Here is a 19269-nt window from a genome sequence, read left to right as displayed (position 1 = left end):
TAACACAAAAAGCATCATCTACTTCTTCTTCTTTTTCTTCTTCTTGCATATGGTGTGCACAGCCTAAAGTTGTAGGACAACTTGTTCTATTTGATCTTATTTGATTGTGCACGCCGGGTTGATTGCATTCGTCAAAACAGGGCGGACCACGTGAAGGTTGCAATCTTCCACCCCAAAAAGCATCATCAATTATGCTATTCATAAATTATCAACTAATGAAAAGTATTTATTTAGTACCTTCTGGCTTCATGCACAGATTGCCCCTGTTGTCCATAATGGACCTTGCTGCTTCCCTGCTAGTACTTTGTCCTTAATACAGTTTATAAAACGTCATTGGATTTACCTTGGTTCTGTCTGCCAGCGATATTTTGTGACTGCACCTGCCTGCCAAATTTCCATTTTAAGCACCTCCCCATATCTACTTCCGATGGGCAGCACCTGCTGTATGCTTTCTCTTATCTCCTTGTACAAATCTCCACATCCAGGATTCCTTCCATGTTACATTTGGTTGCATCCTTGCCAGAACAAGTTGCCTGTGCTAAACACTTTAACTCCCATTCCCACACTGACCTTTCTGTCCTGGGCCTCCTCCATTGTCAGAGTGAGGCCCAGTGCAAATTGGAGGAGCAGCATCTCATATTTTGCTTGGGCAGCTAACATCCCGGCGGTTTGAACATTGACTTCTCTAACTTCAAGTAGCCCTTGCTTTCCCTCTCTCTACATTCTTCTCACTTCCCAGTTCTCCCATCAGTATTACTGTCTCCGACTACATTTTATCTCTGCTTGGTTGTTACCTTCTCTCATCTAACAATGATCTATTCATTTATCTCCATTTCGTTTGTCCTGTTTTCACACCTTACACTTCCTTATCTACAGTGCCCTCCATAATGATTGGGACCAAGACCCATCATTTTTTTTTTTTGCCCCTGTGCTCCACAATTTGAGATTTGAAATTTAAAAAATCTCAAATTGTGGAGTACTGCTGTAATTTATACATGGTGAAACCAAAATGTATAAAAATGGCCTTTAATAAAATCTGACAATGTGCACTTTAATCACATGTGATTTTTTTCCATAACAAATCTCAAATTGTGGAATACAGAGGCAAATAAATAAATGATGGGTTTTTGTCTCAAACATTATGGAGGGCACTGTATGTATCGCCCTCCTCCCTGACATCAGTCTGGAGAAGGGTCTCGATCCGATATGTCACCAATTCCTTCTTTCCAGAGATGCTGCCTGTCCCGCTGAGTACTCCAGCATTTTGTGCCTGTCGTAAGTTGCCCGAGCTCGTACCTTTTCTCATTTAGTGTCCTGTTCTTTGTGTTAGTGTCACTCAGACTCTGCGTGCAGTGACCTTTGTAAACCGTGTTTTATGGAGAGAGGTCAAGGCACATGGTGTGGTGTGGAGTGTCCATGGTTGCAGCAGTTTGCTCTGTAGTGGGAGCTTCAGTCTGTTTCACCAGAACAGAGTGCCCCCGTGCTACAGTTGGACTATACCTTGTGAATGTTGAAGAGTGGTCTATGACACTCACCTTCCTCACCAGCCCGGCTGCTTGGTAATGCTAACATCATCTTTAGGAAATGATGAGAAAATAAAACTGACTATTCAAATGTTTTATGAAGAGTAGAATTCTTATTGCAGATTAGTTTATAGCCATCTAATTTATTGCCATTATTAGTTTATTGCCAGGATGCAATAAAGTTCACAGTTCACATGAAGCATCTGTACATTGGACTCATTTTATTTCATTGATGTTTTTGCTCCTCCAGCTGAACCCTAGTGTGACTACGTTTCAGCGCAAGTTTGTCACTGAGATGAGGAGATGTGAGGAAATGGAGAAGACTCTAGGTAGGTTCGTCACACCTGCTGTCAGCTTTCATTGCCTCCCCACCTTCAACTCTTCCCCCACTCTCCTTCCTTCATCCTCAGGGATGAGTGTGTGTTCCTGTGTGAATGGCGATTATCTTTCCAAGTCATAGTTGCATGTGAGTTATCTGCCCTGGTCTTTGTAGTTGGCAGATGAGACGGGTGCTGTTGAGGAAGCCTTGGCAAATATTGTCAGCGTATCTGGGATATGGCACGCACTGGTCACTGGTCACGGGTCACAGTCACGGGTCATAGTCACGGGTCACAGTCACGGGTCACTGTCACGGGTCACTGTCACTGGTCACTGTCACTGTCACCGGTCACGGGTCACTGGTCACTGGTCACAGTCACTGGTCACTGTCACTGGTCACTGTCACAGTCACTGGTCACTGTCACCGGTCACAGTCACCGGTCACGGGTCACAGTCACTGGTCACTGTCACTGTCACTGGTCACAGTCACTGGTCACTGTCACCGGTCACAGTCACCGGTCACGGGTCACAGTCACTGGTCACTGTCACTGTCACTGGTCACAGTCACTGGTCACTGTCACCGGTCACAGTCACCGGTCACTGGTCACTGTCACTGTCACTGGTCACAGTCACTGGTCACAGTCACTGGTCACTGTCACAGTCACTGGTCACTGTCACCGGTCACAGTCACTGGTCACAGTCACCGGTCACTGGTCACTGGTCACAGTCACTGGTCACTGTCACTGGTCACAGTCACTGGTCACGGTCACTGGTCACTGGTCACTGGTCACTGTCACTGGTCACTGTCACTGGTCACTGTCACTGGTCACAGTCACTGGTCACTGGTCACTGGTCACTGGTCACAGTCACTGGTCACTGGTCACTGGTCACTGGTCACTGGTCACTGGTCACGGTCACTGGTCACTGGTCACTGGTCACTGGTCACTGTCACTGGTCACTGGTCACTGGTCACTGTCACTGGTCACTGGTCACTGGTCACTGGTCACTGGTCACTGTCACTGGTCACTGGTCACTGTCACTGGTCACTGTCACTGGTCACTGGTCACTGGTCACAGTCACTGTCACTGGTCACTGGTCACAGTCACTGGTCACTGTCACTGGTCACAGTCACTGGTCACGGTCACTGGTCACTGTCACTGGTCACGGTCACTGGTCACTGGTCACTGTCACTGGTAACTGGTCACTGGTCACTGGTCACTGTCACTGGTCACTGGTCACTGTCACTGGTCACTGGTCACTGGTCACGGTCACTGTCACTGGTCACTGTCACTGGTCACTGGTCGCTGGTCACTGGTCACTGTCACAGTGCAGCAGATGAAGACCAGGGTGTTTCATTTTCTAAGGTATCGAGAATGGAGCAATTAAATTCTTACTTGCATCAGCACCACAGGCCAGGACTGACAGGTAATACAATAAAAATCAATACATAAAACCATTATATTATTGCAAAAAGCCCAAAGTCCTTAGTGCAGACAAGACAGTTTATACTTCCAAGAAACTGCAGATGCTGGTTTAATAAAAAGACACAAAGTGCTGGAGAAACTCAGCGGGCCAGGCAGCATCTGTGGAGAACATGGATAGGTGACTTCTGAAGAAGTGTCCCAATCCCAAATGCCATGTTTTCCAGCAATGCATCATGACCCACTGAGTGACTCGAGCCTGTGTCTGTCTCAGTTTATAGATCATTGTTTAGTTAGTATTTGGAGAATTCCAGAGCCTGGTGGTTGTCAGGAAGAAGCTAGTCCTGAACCTGGAGTTCGTTGCTTTCACACTCCAGTGCCTTCTTCCCGATGATGGTGTTGTTGGCAAATTTAAAGGTGGAGTTAGGACTGTGTCTGGCCACAGTCATGGGCATAGAGTGGACCAGAGGGCTGAGCACCAGTCATGGGAATAGAGTGGACCAGGGGCTGAGCACCACAGCCAATGGTTATCGGGTAAGAAGTGCCATTATCTATGTGTACTGTTGATGAGGAAGCTGAGGATCTCGTGCATCGAGATACGCAGAGCCAGTTCCCAGAGTGTAGACCAAGCAGAGGATCAATGATGATTGGTGAAGGTGCTTGTGGTGCAGAGTAGTTGCTCCTGTATCTCAGGCTTTTGTAAGGTGGTGTTTACAGGGATGGAACCTGAGACCCTGTTGGCCACTCAGTACCCAGCCTCACCGAGGAGCTGGGCCTCACCGAGGAGCTGGGCCTCACTGTCAGATGGTTTGCTTTTCCTGCTGTGCCTCTTGTTTGAACTGCTCCCAAATGCTGTGGGATTGGAAAGCAGCTCTTTCTCTGATTTGAACACTTGGTTCTTTCATTTCTAATTTTGAATTTGTGGTGGAACAGGATCGCAAGGGAACGGATGTCCCTTGAACACTGAGGCTTTGTTCTGCTGCCGTGGTTTGGAATCGATTATGAAAGGACATTTCTATTTCCTGCTTAATCTGAACATGGGATTTGTTCCTCCCTGGTCATGCAGTGGTGTTGCAGCGAATGCACGATTCCATGGGGCAGCCACTTTGCTTTGATATGCAGCTTTCTTTTCCTTCGTAACTAATGGAATGACGTGCACTCTGCATGTGAGCAGGTGGCCAGACACTAAACTGATTGAACAGATTCACAATGCATATTAGTGGTTATTATATATACATACATATATATAGCAGGAACATCAAGCTTGGTTTATCCACCCCACGTCAGCAGAAAACCACAACAGCACGGCAAATGGATGAGTGAGATGAATGTCCAGCAGGGAGCTCAGTGTGTCGAGAGGAATTGATGCATCTGTGCCTCTGATACTAAAGACAAATCCACGGGATGTCCGTGTGAAATGGGCTCAACGTGGAGAGAGTGCAGCAGATCCGGGTGCATCATGGGCGGGCAGTTAAGCAGACGTTGCTGCCGTGCCATCACAGTGAGACCAGCCCCATGCTCACACAACTCCAGCTCCAGTAGCAGCGGTGTGAGTCAGCCCATACGCCCCACTGCACCGCTGCTGGAGAGTAGACTTGTGCTGACCTACCCCCCCTGCCCTTCCCCCTCCCCCTCCCCCCCTCCCCCTCCCACTGCCCCCCGTCTCCCCGTCTCCAACCCTGAACCCCATGGCTGCACGGGGCAGCCCTGTACCCCACCCCTCCAAGATGCCGTGTTTCACCTGCTCCACACCGCTCTTCTTATGGTAACGTGGATTTATTTTGTGTTTCAGGTTACCTGCTGCAGGAAATTAAAAGGGCAGATATCTCTCTGCTGGACAGTGAAGTGAATCCCGTCGCCCCGCTGCCAAAACATGTCTTAAAAATACAAGTTAGTTCTTTCTCCCATTGGAGACCATGCGCTCTGTGGCTGTGTCGATTCAGTGTGAAGTTTACACCATCTTTTGTCCTTGCTTTGCTTACTGCCGTTGAACCCGGGCTGTGATAGAGGGTGGCTCTCATCCTCATAGCTCCACTGATGATTCTAGTCACAGTTCCCGCTGTATCTTTCCCTTTGCTCCACCTATTGTACATAAACAGATGGGATATCTAATCTGTTTGGATAGCATCCACTATACCTCAATACACGTGGCAATCATAAACCTGCACCTTTAACAGCCAGCTTCCAGGATACAGCTGCAACTGATGAAAGGCCGTTGTTTAATCCTCAATGTGTACTCTATTTTGGTTTGTCAACAAAGTTTACTGACTGGGGAATTAAAGGGCAGCACAATGATGCAGCGTAGAGTTGCTGCCTCACAACGCTGATGTCCCGGAGAAGCAGGTTCGACCCCGACCACGGGTGCTGTCTATGAAGTTTGTACCTTCGCCCTGTGACCCCATGGGTTTTTATCCCAGATCTTCCATTTCCTCCCACACTCCGAAGATGTGCAGGTTTGTAGGTTAATTGGCTTGGTATAATTGTAAATTGTCCCTAGTGTGTGTAGGATGGTGTTAATGTGTGGGGGTCGCTGGTCGGTGGGCTGAAGGGCCTGTTTCCACGCTGTATCTCCATACTAATCTAAATTAAATTGTGGCATAAACCCATGCCTGGACCCACTGATCCATTACCCAGTACAGTACACTGCAGTTGAAAGTACATGCAGCAACATGTAGCAGGCAGGCTGTCGGTTATCATCAGCAGCACTGTCGCATGGTTGAATCCACAGCAGCCCTGACCCTTCTGTCCTTCTCCCTCGCGGGCTTTCTTATTCTCTGGTCAATTCCTTTTCTTGACCGTATTCCATTGTGGTGAAACTACCCAGTGCCAATGGCACTGAAAATACTCATCTGGAGGGACAATTCTTGTACCTCTGGACTTAACATGCATGTGGGACAGGTCATTAGAACGGCTTTTGGAACCTTGCCATTAACTGCTCGGGGTAGAGAGTTTATGGTGAGACTACATTCCCACCTACCTTGCTGTACCTGTTTGCTAACCTCCTCCTTTTCCATTGAGTTAATGTGTTTGGGCAAGTAGCCAAATGAGGGAATATGAAGAAATGTGGGGATCAAAAAGAACTTGAAGTGGTTGTCCAGAAGTAGTTAACAATGTCAGAACAAGGCAAAAGGCAAATAAATGCTTTTTGCTTCATTTGCTGCAGCATAGAATGCAAAAGCAAGGAGACTGTGGTCAAACTGTGAAAATATAACAACAACTTCAGTACTACTTTCAGTCTATGTGAAGAAAAGATGTGATTGCCCGGGAAGGCCACTGATGAGGTTTCAGGATATTGCCAGACTGGGAAATGTAGCCACGACGTATGATTGGAAAAGCTGGGACATTCAGTAGAACAGAGGGTGAGGGGAGACAGTGTGCAGGAAGGTGCTTGTTCAAATTAAAGCAGAAAATCAGGCAGCATCTACTGGAAGAGAAACCCAGCTGATGTTTCAGCTCTCTCACCTCAATTCTTCCCACAGATGCAGTCTGACCTGCTGAGTGTTTTCTGTTTTGTTCAGCTGCCCAGTTGTTAGATTATCTGGCTGGTGGCGTCGGGTAGTTTAACATGTACGCTGAACGATGTGCGTGTCTTTTGGTTTCAGGAGCAGCTCCAGCAGCTGGAGGCAGAGCTGAGAGAGGTGACAAAGAACAAAGAGACTCTGAAGAGGAACTTTCTCGAGCTTAACGAGTATAATCACATGCTGAGAGTGACCCAGGACTTTGTGAGAAGAACTTCAGAGGTGAGTGCTGGATGAGTGTAGAGTGTGCCTGATTGGGGTGGGGGGGGGGGGGGGGGGGGGGAACGAATGATATCAAAACAGTCTGGAGATGCTGCATATCTGACATAAAAGCAGAAATAACTGGGTGATTCCATTATTTCTCCATCTGTAGTGGAGATGAACCACAGACTTGAGTTCTATAATGGACAGCACTCTGTGGCCCCATTTTATTGGGAACGCCTGGGCGGCTGACTGAGTTACCTGCTGCCCTTCGCTGTGTGACAGCGGTTCCAGCCTGTGTGTAAACGGGTTTACAGGGTGGCGGCTAAGCTGTGGAGCTGGTGGGGGATGTTGCAGGGAGCTGAGTGGGTGAATCCAGGACCAGGGGACATAGGTTCAAGGTGAAGGGGGAAAGATTTAATAGGAATCTGAGGGAGTAACTTTTTCACACAAAGGGTGGTGGGTGTATGGAACGAGCTGCCAGAGGAGGTAGTTGAGGCTGGGACTATCCCAACGTTTAAGAAACAGTTAGACAGGTACATGGATAGTCAGGTTTGGAGGGATATGGACCAAAAGCAGGTGGGACTAGTGTATCAGGGAAATGTTGGCCTGTGTGGGCAAGTTGGGCTGAAGGGCCTGTTTCTGTGCTGTATCCCTCTATGACTTGACGAGCAGCGGCAGTCATGCCAGGGAAGTGTTTCCAATAGTGATGGCTTGTGGGGTGGCAGGGGCCCATGGGGTCACGGAGGCAGTTGGCGGGGTCACAGGTGCAGTCGGGGGCCGGCCAGGGGTCCAGACTGGGGTCACTGGGGTCAGTTGGCAGGGTCACGGGGGCTGGCCAGGGGTCGCAGGGTCCAGCCCGTGGGGTGGTAGGTAGACAGGCAGGCTGACCTGGTGATTTTCACTATTAAGTTGAGCTTTGGACAAAGCTTGGCACAACCTTGCTTCAGGATGTGAGTGGTACTTGGTTGGGGCAAGGTGTGGGTGATGGGGAAGCATTGTTGGGCATTACTTGGTCAGATTGTCACCATGCTGCCTCTCCCTCAGCTCGATCTCTTGTCCCAAGCTCAATACGAAGAATTTCCTTCCTTGGACAAAGAACCACTGATGGATTATACAAACATGCAGCGACTTGGAGCGAAGCTCGGGTAGGTAAACACAAGGGGTCTGGCAGTAGCCATACGATACGATTGAACTTTGTTTATCCCAGGGGGGAATTGATCTGCCAATCGTCATAAAAACACAAAATACATGAAAAATAAAATTAAAGTGACGAGCGGAAAGGATTGGGGATGTTCAAGTTCAAGTGAGTTTATTGTCATGTGTCCCTGTATAGGACAATGAAATTCTTGCTTTGCTTAAGCACACAGAAAATAGTAGGCATTTACTACAAAACAGATAAATGTGTCCATATACCATGATATAAATATATACACACATGAATAAATAAACTGGTAAAGTGCAAAAAACAGAAAGTGGTTATTAATAATCAGAGTTTTGTCCGAGCCAGGTTTAATAGCCTGATGGCTGTGGGGAAGTAGCTATTCCTGAACCTGGTTGTTGCAGTCTTCAGGCTCCTGTACCTTCTACCTGAAGGTAGCAGGGAGATGAGTGTGTGGCCAGGATGGTGTGGGTCTTTGATGATACTGCCAGCCTTTTTGAGGCAGCGACTGCGATAAATCCCCTCGATGGAAGGAAGGTCAGAGCCGATGATGGACTAGGCAGTGTTTACTACTTTTTGTAGTCTTTTCCTCTCCAGGGCGCTCAAATTGCCGAACCAAGCCACGATGCAACCGGTCAGCATGCTCTCGACTGTGCACCTGTAGAAGTTAGAGAGAGTCTTCCTTGACAATCCGACTCTCCGTAATCTTCTCAGGAAGTAGAGGCGCTGATGAGCTTTTTTGATAATTGCGTTAGTGTTCTCGGACCAGGAAAGATCTTCAGAGATGTGCACACCCAGGAATTTGAAGTTCTTGACCCTTTCAATCATCGACCCGTTGATATAAATGGGGCTGTGGGTCCCCCTCCTACTCCTTCCAAAGTCCACAATCAGTTCCTTGGTTTTGCTGGTGTTGAGGGCCAGGTTATTGCGCTGGCACCATATGGACAGTTGCTCGATCTCTCTTCTGTATTCTGACTCATCCCCATCAGTGATACGCCCCACAATAGTGGTGTCGTCAGCGAACTTGATGATGGAGTTCGCACTGTGGTTTGCTACGCAGTCATGGGTATAGAGTGAGTACAGCAGGGGGCTGAGCAAGCAGCCTTGAGGTGCTCCCGTGCTGATTGTTATCGAGGCTGACACATTTCCACCAATACGAACAGACTGTGGTCTGTGGATGAGGAAGTCGAGGGTCCAGTTGCAGAGGGATGCGTAGAGACCCAGTTCTGCGAGTTTGGTAACCAGTTTGGAGGGGATGATTGTGTTAAATGCCGAGCTGTAATCAATGAATAACAGCCTGACATATGAGTTTTTGTTGTCCAAGTGGTCCAGTGCGGAGTGGAGGGCCAGCGAGATCGCATCCACTGTTGATCTGTTGTGGCGGTAAGCGAACTGCAGTGGGTCCAGGTTTTTGTCGAGGTAGGAGTTGATTTGCTCCATGATCAACCTCTCAAAGCACTTCATCACCACCGGCGTCAGTGCCACTGGTCGATAGTCATTGAGGCACGTCACCTTACTCTTCTTGGGCACCGGTATAATTGATGCCCTTTGTGCAAAGATTGGGGGTGGGGAAGGGGGGAGGGATCAGCTGTGCCCCTTCCTTTATTACCAGCTGTCTGGAAGATCCCCCACTGCAACTTTAGAGGGCGTGGAGCTCGCCATGTCGGCTGAGGTACGTACACTATAGGCGCAAGGAACTGCAGATGCTGATTTACAAAAAAAGGACTCCAAAGTGCTGGAGTAACTCAGTGGGTCAGGCAGCATTTCTGGAGAACATGGATAGGGGATGTTTTGAGTTGTGATTTTTCTCCAGACTCGGATACATTGATCTGTTTGAGGGGAAGTTGGAAGATATAAAGAATGGAAAGGAGGTGTCGGGTGGGAATATTGTGGGGTGGACAAGATCAGAGGAATGTGCATGTTAACTGGTGCTGGGGTGGGGTGCTGCTGGGGTGGGGTGGGGTGCTGCTGGGGTGGTGCTGGGATGGGGTGGTGCTGGGGTGGGGTGCTGCTGGGGTGGGGTGCTGCTGGGGTGGGGTGGTACTCGGATGGGGTGGTGCTGGGGTGAGGTGGGGTGGGGTGGGTCGGTGCAAAGCCATTAGCAACGTTTCACAACGTTTAAGAAACATTTAGTCAGGTACATGGATAGTGTAACAAGGTGGCCCAAACACACGTTAAGATACAACACATTTCTATGAAAGCACTTCCAGCATAGGATCTGCAGTACGTTACAGCTCCGAGCTGCTACATCTACTGCCTGATGTAAGCCAGTTCTTAGCATAAAGCACGCACTAGGCAGGGCTACAACTAACAAGCACTATGATTGGCTAGCATGCAATAGCCAATCTACAGATGGGATAGGTTTAGAGAGCATGTTGGTCGGTGTGGGCAAGTTGGGCCGAAGGGCCTGTTTCTGTGCTGTGCGACTGTGACTTAAGCAAGCTTAGCTGCCTTGCCACATGGGTCTGTTAGAATCTGCAGCGCTACACAAGCTTTAACCTTCCTGTGGCTTCTGGGTCTGTTTCCAACTCGTGTAACTAATATTTCTCCTGGGTTGACACAAAGTGCTGGATGGAGTAAGTCAGCGGGATAGGGAGTATCTCTGGAGAATGGGTGATGACCCTCCTTCGCTGTTTCTCCTGCAGGTTCATAGCGGGAGTGATCCACCCATGGAAGGTCGGCCCCTTTGAGCGGATGCTGTGGCGAGTGTGCAAGGGTTACACAATCCTCACGTACGAAGAGTTAGAGATCCCTCTGGAAGATCCTGACTCGGTGAGTACTGTGGCACTGCTCACCCGCACCTTCCCTTGTTTACTCTCTCTCTTCAAATTGATCTGATCCATGCTTTCACATTTAGGGGGAGAATGTAAAATGGGTGGTGTTCCTCGTGTCATACTGGGGGGAGCAGATCGGCCACAAGGTGAAGAAGATATGTGACTGGTAAGGAAATCACCCCTTTCCCGGAGTTCTCACACGTGAAGGGTGACTGCTTGCCCCTGGACGTCGCTGAGTTTTCCCATTGTCCTTTCTATTCACCATCTCATCTCATTTAGTATTTTGGCCCTGTTTTGTTGTTCTGTAAGGTGAGATTAAGCAGACTGAGACTGTACACTGCAGCTTTGAAGAGTGAGAGATGATCTAATTGAAAGAGTAAATCCTGACCGGACCTTGGGTTAGATGGTGAGGTGAGATTTGCCCTTGTTGGGGTGTTGAGAATTCAGTTTCACAGATAAGAGATCGGTACTTAAGGATGTTTAGGAAAGAACTCCAGATGCTGGAAAAATCGAAGGTAGACAGAAATGCTGGAGGAACTCAGCGGGTGAGGCAGCATCTATGGAGAGAAGGAATAGGCGACATTTCGGGTCGAGACCCTTCTTCAGACTGACACTTAAGCATGAGTGTCCCCTCCTGACACTGCAAAGCCTTTCCACCAACACCAACAACACCAAGCCAGGAATGGATGGAATACTTGGATCTGCATCGATCCCAGAAAGCAAACACAAAAAGCTACACTAACTCAGCGAGCCAGATAGCATCTCTGGGATGTTTCAGGTTGAGACCCTTCCTCAGACCTAAGGAAGGGTCTCGATGCGAAACGTCAACTGTTCCTTTTCTCCAGAGATGCTGTCTGACCCGCTGACTTACTTCAGTTTTTTGTGTCTATCTTCGATTTAAAACAGCATGTGCAGTTCCTTCCTGCACATCAATCTTGACATCGTCCAGGACAAAGCAGCCCTGCCACAGCTGGACATTAGCTCCCTCGACCACTCTAGCACAGTGGCTACAGCATGTACTGTCTACAACATGCACTGCACTTACTTGCCTCAGCGCATCTGACAGCTCCAGCTCCTCCCACACCTGTCACATCCACAAAGGCAGCAGCTGCATGGGGTCACCGCCATTGGGTCTGGACATGCAGGGAATGGATCATGTGGGCTGAAGGGCCTCTTCTTGTGCTGTTCTGTGTTCTGAGGCGGCAGGGCATGGTCAACAGTGGTTGAGCAGTGAGGACGATGGCTGACATTGACCAGGGTTTTGATGTGTGCAGGTTGAGTGGCTCTGTCTGAGGTCAGATGTGTTGGGAGGATTCACAAGGTAGAGTTGTGGGGTGAGAGCTTGGACTTGTTGGGGAGAGCAGGCGGAGGAAGCTTGACCTGGTTTGTTTGTGGGGACGCGAGGTGGTGTGACTGAGTTCGAGGGTCCTGAGGGGATGGTGACAGGGCTGGGTGCGATGGTTGTAGGTTTTGGAGCTATTCACCACACGGCACAGCTGGGTTTGGGACCCGGGAGGGGGAGGGGGAGGAATCAGACAGGCCCTGGGTCAGCTAAAATACTATTGAATGGTGGGTGGGCTTCAAGGACTGTCTCCCCACTCTTCCCCATTTAGTTGTGAGGAGATGTCTGTGTGTGAGCGACTGTGTACGTGTGTGTGAGCGACTGTATGTGTGTGAGAGAGAGAGAGAGAGAGAGAGAGAGAGAGAGACTGTGTGTGACTGAGAGTGTGTGTGAGAGAAACTCTGTGCGTGTGGGAGACTGTGTGTGCGTGTTTGTAAAACAGAGAGACTGCGACTGCACGTGTGTGTGAGACTGTGTGAGACTGTGCTCGTGTGTGAGACTAAGTGTGCGACGGTGTGTGTGTGACTCAGTGTGAGACTGTGCGTGTGTGTGTGAGACTGAGTGTGAGATTGTGAGTGTGTGCGTCTGTGTGTGAGTGTGTGTGACTCTGAGTGTGAGACTGTGTGAGTGTGAGACTGTGTGTGTTGCTCTTACCCTGGTTCCATTGGCTGTTACCTGCAGTTACCACTGCCATGTGTACCCCTACCCTAACACCAACCAGGAGCGGATGGACATCGTGGCCGGCCTCAACACTCGAATCCAAGACCTACACACCGTAAGTGCCACTTTTCCTGGGTTGGCGGTGGAGGGAGGGGGGGGGTGGGTTGGCGGTGGTGGGGGGGGGGGGGGGGGGGTTGGTGGTGGGAGGTGGGTTTGCGATGGGGGGGGGGGGGGGGGGGGGGCATTGATGGTGGTGGTGGGGGGCATTGATGGTGGTGGGAGGGTGGGTAGGGGGTTGGCAGATTACTGATTCTGCGGACGAACTCTGCAAACTACGATGAGAGTTTCTGCGGTTATTTCCTGTGAAGGTGGGAGAAAGAGCAGATAAACGTTGGTGAATGACCACAATGAACGCAACCAGTGAGAGGAGTGCCGCACTCACCCAGAGGGATTCTGAATCTTTTGGCCATCGTCCACGGTTGCACCCTCTGCCTGGCGTTTCCCACAGTGCGCCCCTCTCTCATCACGCCATGTAGTGAGGGGACGGCTGTAGGCAGGTTCCAACCTTGCCCCTTCATGTCGAGAGTATGTGAACCCAGAGTTTGCCCCATATCTATAATGTTATTTGCATGAGGAAGGGTTTGTAGTTGGGGAGCATTGTTTACCGATGGCCTTGTTGACCTGTTTCTCCAGGTACTGTACAGAACTGAGGAGTACCTGCAGCAGGTGTTGCTCAAGGCATCAGAGTCCATCCATACCTGGCTCGTTCAGGTGAAGAAGATGAAGGCCATTTACCACATTCTCAACCTCTGCAGTTTTGACGTCACCAACAAGTGTCTGATTGCTGAGGTTTGGTGCCCAGTGGCTGATCTGTCCAAGGTTCGCCAAGCTTTGGAAGAAGGATCTGTGAGTGACATTTAATTTTTGTTCATTCTTTCCAAATTTCTGAAAATGTTGTTCTTTCTCAGTGTATTTCCTGAATCGTTGTTGTCTCTTCCTCTCGTGTTCTCTTTTGCACTCAACCCCTGTCTCTTTCACCCCTTCTCTCTGGCTGTGACATCTTTATTTTATGCTCAGTGAATTATTTTGTTACTTGCTTCTCCCAGAGGAAAAGCTCTGCCACTGTTCCATCGTTCGTGAACCGGATACCCACAACCGACACCCTGCCGACTCTCATCCGCACAAACAAGTTCACGTCTGGATTTCAAAACATTGTCGATGCTTATGGAGTGGGAAACTATCAGGAAATTAACCCAGGTACATGCTGCTCTCTTCACTCCCTTTACCTCTCATCTCAAAGCGTTACAAGAATGATGCAGGACGGAGATGTTTAAGCAATCGGTGAGCACCTCTCCTTGTCCGGAAGAGTGCGTGAGCTGCTGATGTCCAGGGTTTACAGGTCACTGTAGGTGTTTCACTTACAGAGACTCGAGTGAGGGCGGTAGATTCATCAAATGGAAATGAACCCATCTGTGAATTAGGGTGAAACAGAGTGCAGAGTGGGAGCAGTATGCAATGTTTGTCGGTGGGTCTGAGAAGAGGAGGGGGAGATTGGGTGAAACATTGTCAGCACCGGCTGTGGGAAATGGCTAATACTGTGCTGTTAATTCATTCTAATGGCCTTGGGGATATCTCCAGTACAGAGCGTACATCATCAGGTGCAGCATTTAATTCCTCAGCCACAATACTGAGCGGGTACTTGGCATAAAGTATATGTGAGTGTAGTTGGGCATCGTGTGTAAGGTGAGCTGAAAATGTTCATATCTGCCGTACGATTCCATGATTTCTGGGTGGGAACCTGTATCTTGTTTGAATAACCAGCCACTGCAGGTCAGTGAAGCGGCTGCAGTAACGTTCTTTCTTCCCATTAGGTCCTTACACCGTCGTCACCTTCCCCTTCCTGTTTGCGGTGATGTTTGGAGACTGTGGACATGGTTTGATCATGACCGTGTTTGCCTTGTGGATGGTGCTGTCGGAAAACAACCACAAACTGCACCGCACGAGAAACGAGGTGAGCCCAAGGAACCCGCCTGCCCCCCGCCCGCACGCACCGCCCCCCCCATCGCAACCCTGTAGTATCCCGCCCCTCATACCACCACACTACCGCTGCCTCCTGTCACCAGTCCTGCCCTGATCACACAGACACTGTTCGTTAATAGACACAGAGTGCTGGAGTAACTCAGTGGGTCAGGCAGCATCTTTGGAGAGAAGGAACGGGTGACGTTTCAGTCTGAAGAAAGGTCTCGACCCGAAACGTCACTCTTTCTTCTCTCCAGAGATGCTGCCTGTCCCGCTGAGTTACTCCAGCATTCTGTGTCTATCTTTGGTTTAAGCCAGCACCTCCAGTTCCTTCCTTCTACACGGTTCATTAATATTGGGTCTAAACAAGCCCTATAAGGACTGTCTGTGTTTTAACTATTTTGAGAACATTTTATAATTTGTCATGAGATGCGTAACGACAGAACAAACTGAACAGGCTTTGTTCTAGAGGAAGTAATGGGATTATAGTTTCACCCAATGACTGACTGACCTTCTCTGTTGCTGACAGATCTGGAACATGTTTTTTGATGGCCGTTACATCATTCTGATGATGGGAATATTTTCCTTGTACACTGGACTGATCTACAACGACTGCTTTTCAAAGTCCTTGAATATATTTGGGTCTGGATGGAGCGTCAAAAATATGTTTGTTAATGAAAGTAGGATGTATGTATCTGGATGTTCCGATCCCCTGAGCCATGATAATGTGTGGGGGTGAAATAGCTGCATAGGTGAGGGATGTGTGGGTGGGTGGTCTTGCATCTGTACCAGAGGGATCACAGCTTGTCACGTTAGGGTAGGTCTGAGTGATACTTCAGGAGATGTCACTGATCGTAGCTCCAGCAGCCCACATTCAAACCGCATCACCTAACTGCACAGTGTGGAGTTTGCACGTTTCTCCCTTGAATGCTCCAGTCCTCGCCCCCACAGCCCAGTCGACAGGTAGACAATAATGCTGGAGAAACTCAGCGGCTGCAGCAGCATCTATGGAGTGAAGGAAATGGGCAACGTTTCAGGCTGAACCCCTTTGTTGCCTATTTCCTTCGCTCCATAGATGCTGCTGCACCCGCTGAGTTTCCCCAGCACTTTTGTCTACCTTCGATTTTCCAGCATCTGCAGTTCCTTCTTAAACGTCCAGTCGATAGGTTCATCGACCTTGTAAACGGCCCCCACGACCCCTCCCCACAACCCCCCACAGCCCACGTCCCCACCCCCACAGCTCCCCTCCACGGCCCCACTCCCACAGCCCCCCACCCACTGGCCCCACCCCCACAGCCCCGCCCCTCCATCCCCACAGTCCCGCCCCCCACTCCCCACAGCCCCCAGCTCCAGGGAGTTGCCAGCGACCACTCTCTGTACTATTAAACCTTGCTCCTCCTGCGTGATCTGTAACGCAGTGAACCAATCAAATCACAATTTTAGTATAGAGCAGCAAAATGGGTTCTAACAGTACGTGCAGTTCTGCTTAAATATGCTGCAGAAATAATTTGTGTGTGGCGTTAAAATATGCAGGATCCTGTTTAAATGCAGGGTCGTGTTTAAATCGTGTTTAAAAGTGTTAACTTGAATGTCTGACGCGTTTCCCTCAGGGTGACTGAAGTCAGGGGCAATCAGTTCCTCAGCTTGGATCCCAACGTGTCTGGAGTGTTCAAAGGGCCCTATCCTTTCGGCATTGACCCGGTGAGTGGTGGTGTGGGTGGGTGTGTGTGTGAGAGTGTGTGTGCGTGTGAGTGCGTGTGTGTGTGTGTGTGTGTGTGTGTGTGTGTGTGTGTGTGTGTGTGTGTGTGTGTGAGAGAGTGTGAGTGTGTGTGTGTGAGAGTGTGTGTGCGTCTGTGTGTGTGTGTGAGAGTGTGTGAGAGTGTGTGTGAGAGTGTGTGTGTGTGAGAGTGTGTGTGTGAGTGTGTGTGAGAGTGTGAGAGTGTGTGTGTGTGTGAGTGTGTGTGTGAGTGTGTGTGTGTGTGTGTGTGTGTGTGTGTGTGTGTGTGTGTTGCTGATATTTGACTGCAAGTTGTTGGTCTAATGTCAGCAGCTGGAGTTATAATCAGTGTCAAGCTGGTGGTTTTATACATTGGATTGTAGTGGATGTGTTGGGTCTGACTGTTAGACTGTAACTGGATTCTGTGCCTCTTGGCCTGTGCTGTAAACAGGATTGTATAACATGTTTTTGTTTGTCTTTTTAAGGTTTGGAACCTAGCAAGCAATCGTCTCAATTTCCTGAATTCATTTAAAATGAAAATGTCGGTGATCCTTGGTATTACGCACATGACATTTGGAGTCATCCTTGGAGTCTTCAATCATTTGTAAGTCCTCCTAGAACTAATGCAGCAGTTCTAGGTTGTATACGCTATGTCACAGGGAGAAAGTACAAGCTCTGTACAGACAGCACCCGTATCAGGATGGAGCCCGGGTTTGTGGCACTGTGAGGCTGCCCCACCTTCACGCCCTTATCTACAGTTAATTCACTTCCTCGCCCCATTACTGAGTCAGTGTAAACGTGGAGAGTAACAAAGTCATGGAGCTACACAGCATGGGAACAACATTAGCCTAGCCACTCCATCCACCCAGAACCTGTTACAGATGCTAAATAACCTCAGCACAACCTGCGTAAGTGACATTGTCATGATACTGTTCACTCCTCCCCATCTTCTTCATCAGTAATATAGACCATAAATTCATGTCCAAGAACTGATCTTGGGGCACTGCAGTTATTCCTTACAGCCTAAAACAGGGCCTTTATTGCGACTACATTTGATGTAAGAACCTTGTTGTTTGTGAGGATCCAAGCTAACTGAATACTGAAGTACGGAGGTTGTATAGAATAGAATAGAATGCTATTTATTGTCATTCAAACCTGGGTTTGAACGAAATTCCATTTCTACGTTTTTTTTTACATTACAAACACAATCCAAGACCCACACTTAACACAGTTTACATAAACATCCATCACAGTGAGTCTCCAACATCTTCTCACTGTGATGGAAGGCAAAGTCTTTATCTCTTCCCTTTGTTCCTTCTCCCGCGGTTCAGCAGTCCAACTGCAGTGTCGAGGCGAACTGGGGCTCCGATGTTAAAGCCCCCGGCGGGCGATGGTAAGTCCTGAGGCCGTTTAAGCCACGCCGGGCGATGTTAGGCCCCGGCTCCATGCCCTTTAAACCCGCGATTCCAGCGGGAGAAGTCGCCGTTGCGGAGCTCGGAAAAGCGGTCTCCCACCAGGGACCTGCGAGCTCCCGATGTTCCCGTCCACCGGGTCTGCGGCCGGTGCCTCCGAACTCCAAAAGTCGGGTCGCAGCCGCGCGCCACCACAGCTCCGAAGTTGGCCAGCTCCGCGATGTCCGTTCCGCAGGCTCTGCAACTGGAGCCCCCAGGTTAGTCCCGGCCGGAGGTTGCCGCCGGCTCCATGATATTAGGCCCAACGACATCCGAGACCCGACAGGGAATAGTCGGGTCCCCGCACAGGGAAGAGATTAACGGTTTCCCCCACAGCCCCCCACATATACACAGCTAAAAATAATAATAAAAACTGACTATCAGGCATTACTGAAACCACATCTGGATGTTGGTCTGCTTATGTAAGAACGGAGACGAGGAAACACTTTTTCTCACAGAGAGTGGTGAGTGTGTGGAATTCTCTGCCTCAGAGGGCTGCGGAGGTCGGTTCTCTGGATGCTTTCACGAGAGAGCTGGATAGGGCTCTTAAAATTGCAGAGTCAGGGGATATGGGGAGAAGGCAGGAACGTGGTACTGATTGGGGATGATCAGCCATGATCACATTGAATGGTGGTGCTGGCTCGAAGGGCCGAATGGCCTACTCCTGTACCTATTGACTATTGTAAATGTGTTTCTGTGTCACCCTAGGTGTGAGTGGAAGTGCCTGTGTTCACTGCACTCTGGCCTTTTGGCCAATGATATATTTAGCTTGATGTGAAGCTTTCAATCATATATTCAACATGCAATAATCTAGCAAACTGAAGTTCTGTTAGAAGCTCAGTGCCGAGGTTTCTGAGGGCTTGTGTGTTCATGTGTTTGGCTAACCTTTGTGTTTTTGTGTGTTGCAGGCACTTTAAGAATATCTGCAGCATCTACCTGGTATTTATTCCGGAGCTGGTCTTCATGGTCTCTCTTTTCGGATACCTTATGTTTATGATCATTTACAAGTGGCTGGCGTATTCTGCTGCAAACTCTAATCTGGCTCCAAGCATCCTCATCCATTTTATCAACATGTTTGTGATGCAAAGTAATGATAATGCACTGCTGTACACTGGGCAGGTAGGCATTTAGAGTACAAATACGTTCTAAATGTGCTGCCTTCT

General features: G+C 49.1%; 1 protein-coding gene across 1 annotated transcript in view; it reads left to right on the top strand.

Moving 5' to 3' along the window:
- The window catches only part of atp6v0a2 (ATPase H+ transporting V0 subunit a2), a 32586-nt gene that overhangs the window by 3242 nt on the left and 10075 nt on the right, over positions 1-19269 (top strand). The window contains exons 2-15 of the mRNA XM_033043870.1: positions 1774-1852; positions 5055-5152; positions 6865-7002; positions 8029-8129; positions 10789-10915; positions 11001-11083; positions 12941-13034; positions 13613-13825; positions 14026-14176; positions 14791-14930; positions 15468-15625; positions 16549-16639; positions 17141-17259; positions 19015-19225. Coding sequence (XP_032899761.1) covers positions 1774-1852; positions 5055-5152; positions 6865-7002; positions 8029-8129; positions 10789-10915; positions 11001-11083; positions 12941-13034; positions 13613-13825; positions 14026-14176; positions 14791-14930; positions 15468-15625; positions 16549-16639; positions 17141-17259; positions 19015-19225 — 1803 coding nt within the window. The remainder of the gene's footprint in view (positions 1-1773; positions 1853-5054; positions 5153-6864; positions 7003-8028; positions 8130-10788; positions 10916-11000; positions 11084-12940; positions 13035-13612; positions 13826-14025; positions 14177-14790; positions 14931-15467; positions 15626-16548; positions 16640-17140; positions 17260-19014; positions 19226-19269) is intronic.

Source organism: Amblyraja radiata, chromosome 25, assembly GCF_010909765.2.
Source record: "Amblyraja radiata isolate CabotCenter1 chromosome 25, sAmbRad1.1.pri, whole genome shotgun sequence".
Classification (NCBI taxonomy): domain Eukaryota; kingdom Metazoa; phylum Chordata; class Chondrichthyes; order Rajiformes; family Rajidae; genus Amblyraja; species Amblyraja radiata.
The sequence above is the reverse complement of the archived record's forward strand: the minus strand, read 5'-3'. Positions and strand labels throughout refer to the sequence as shown.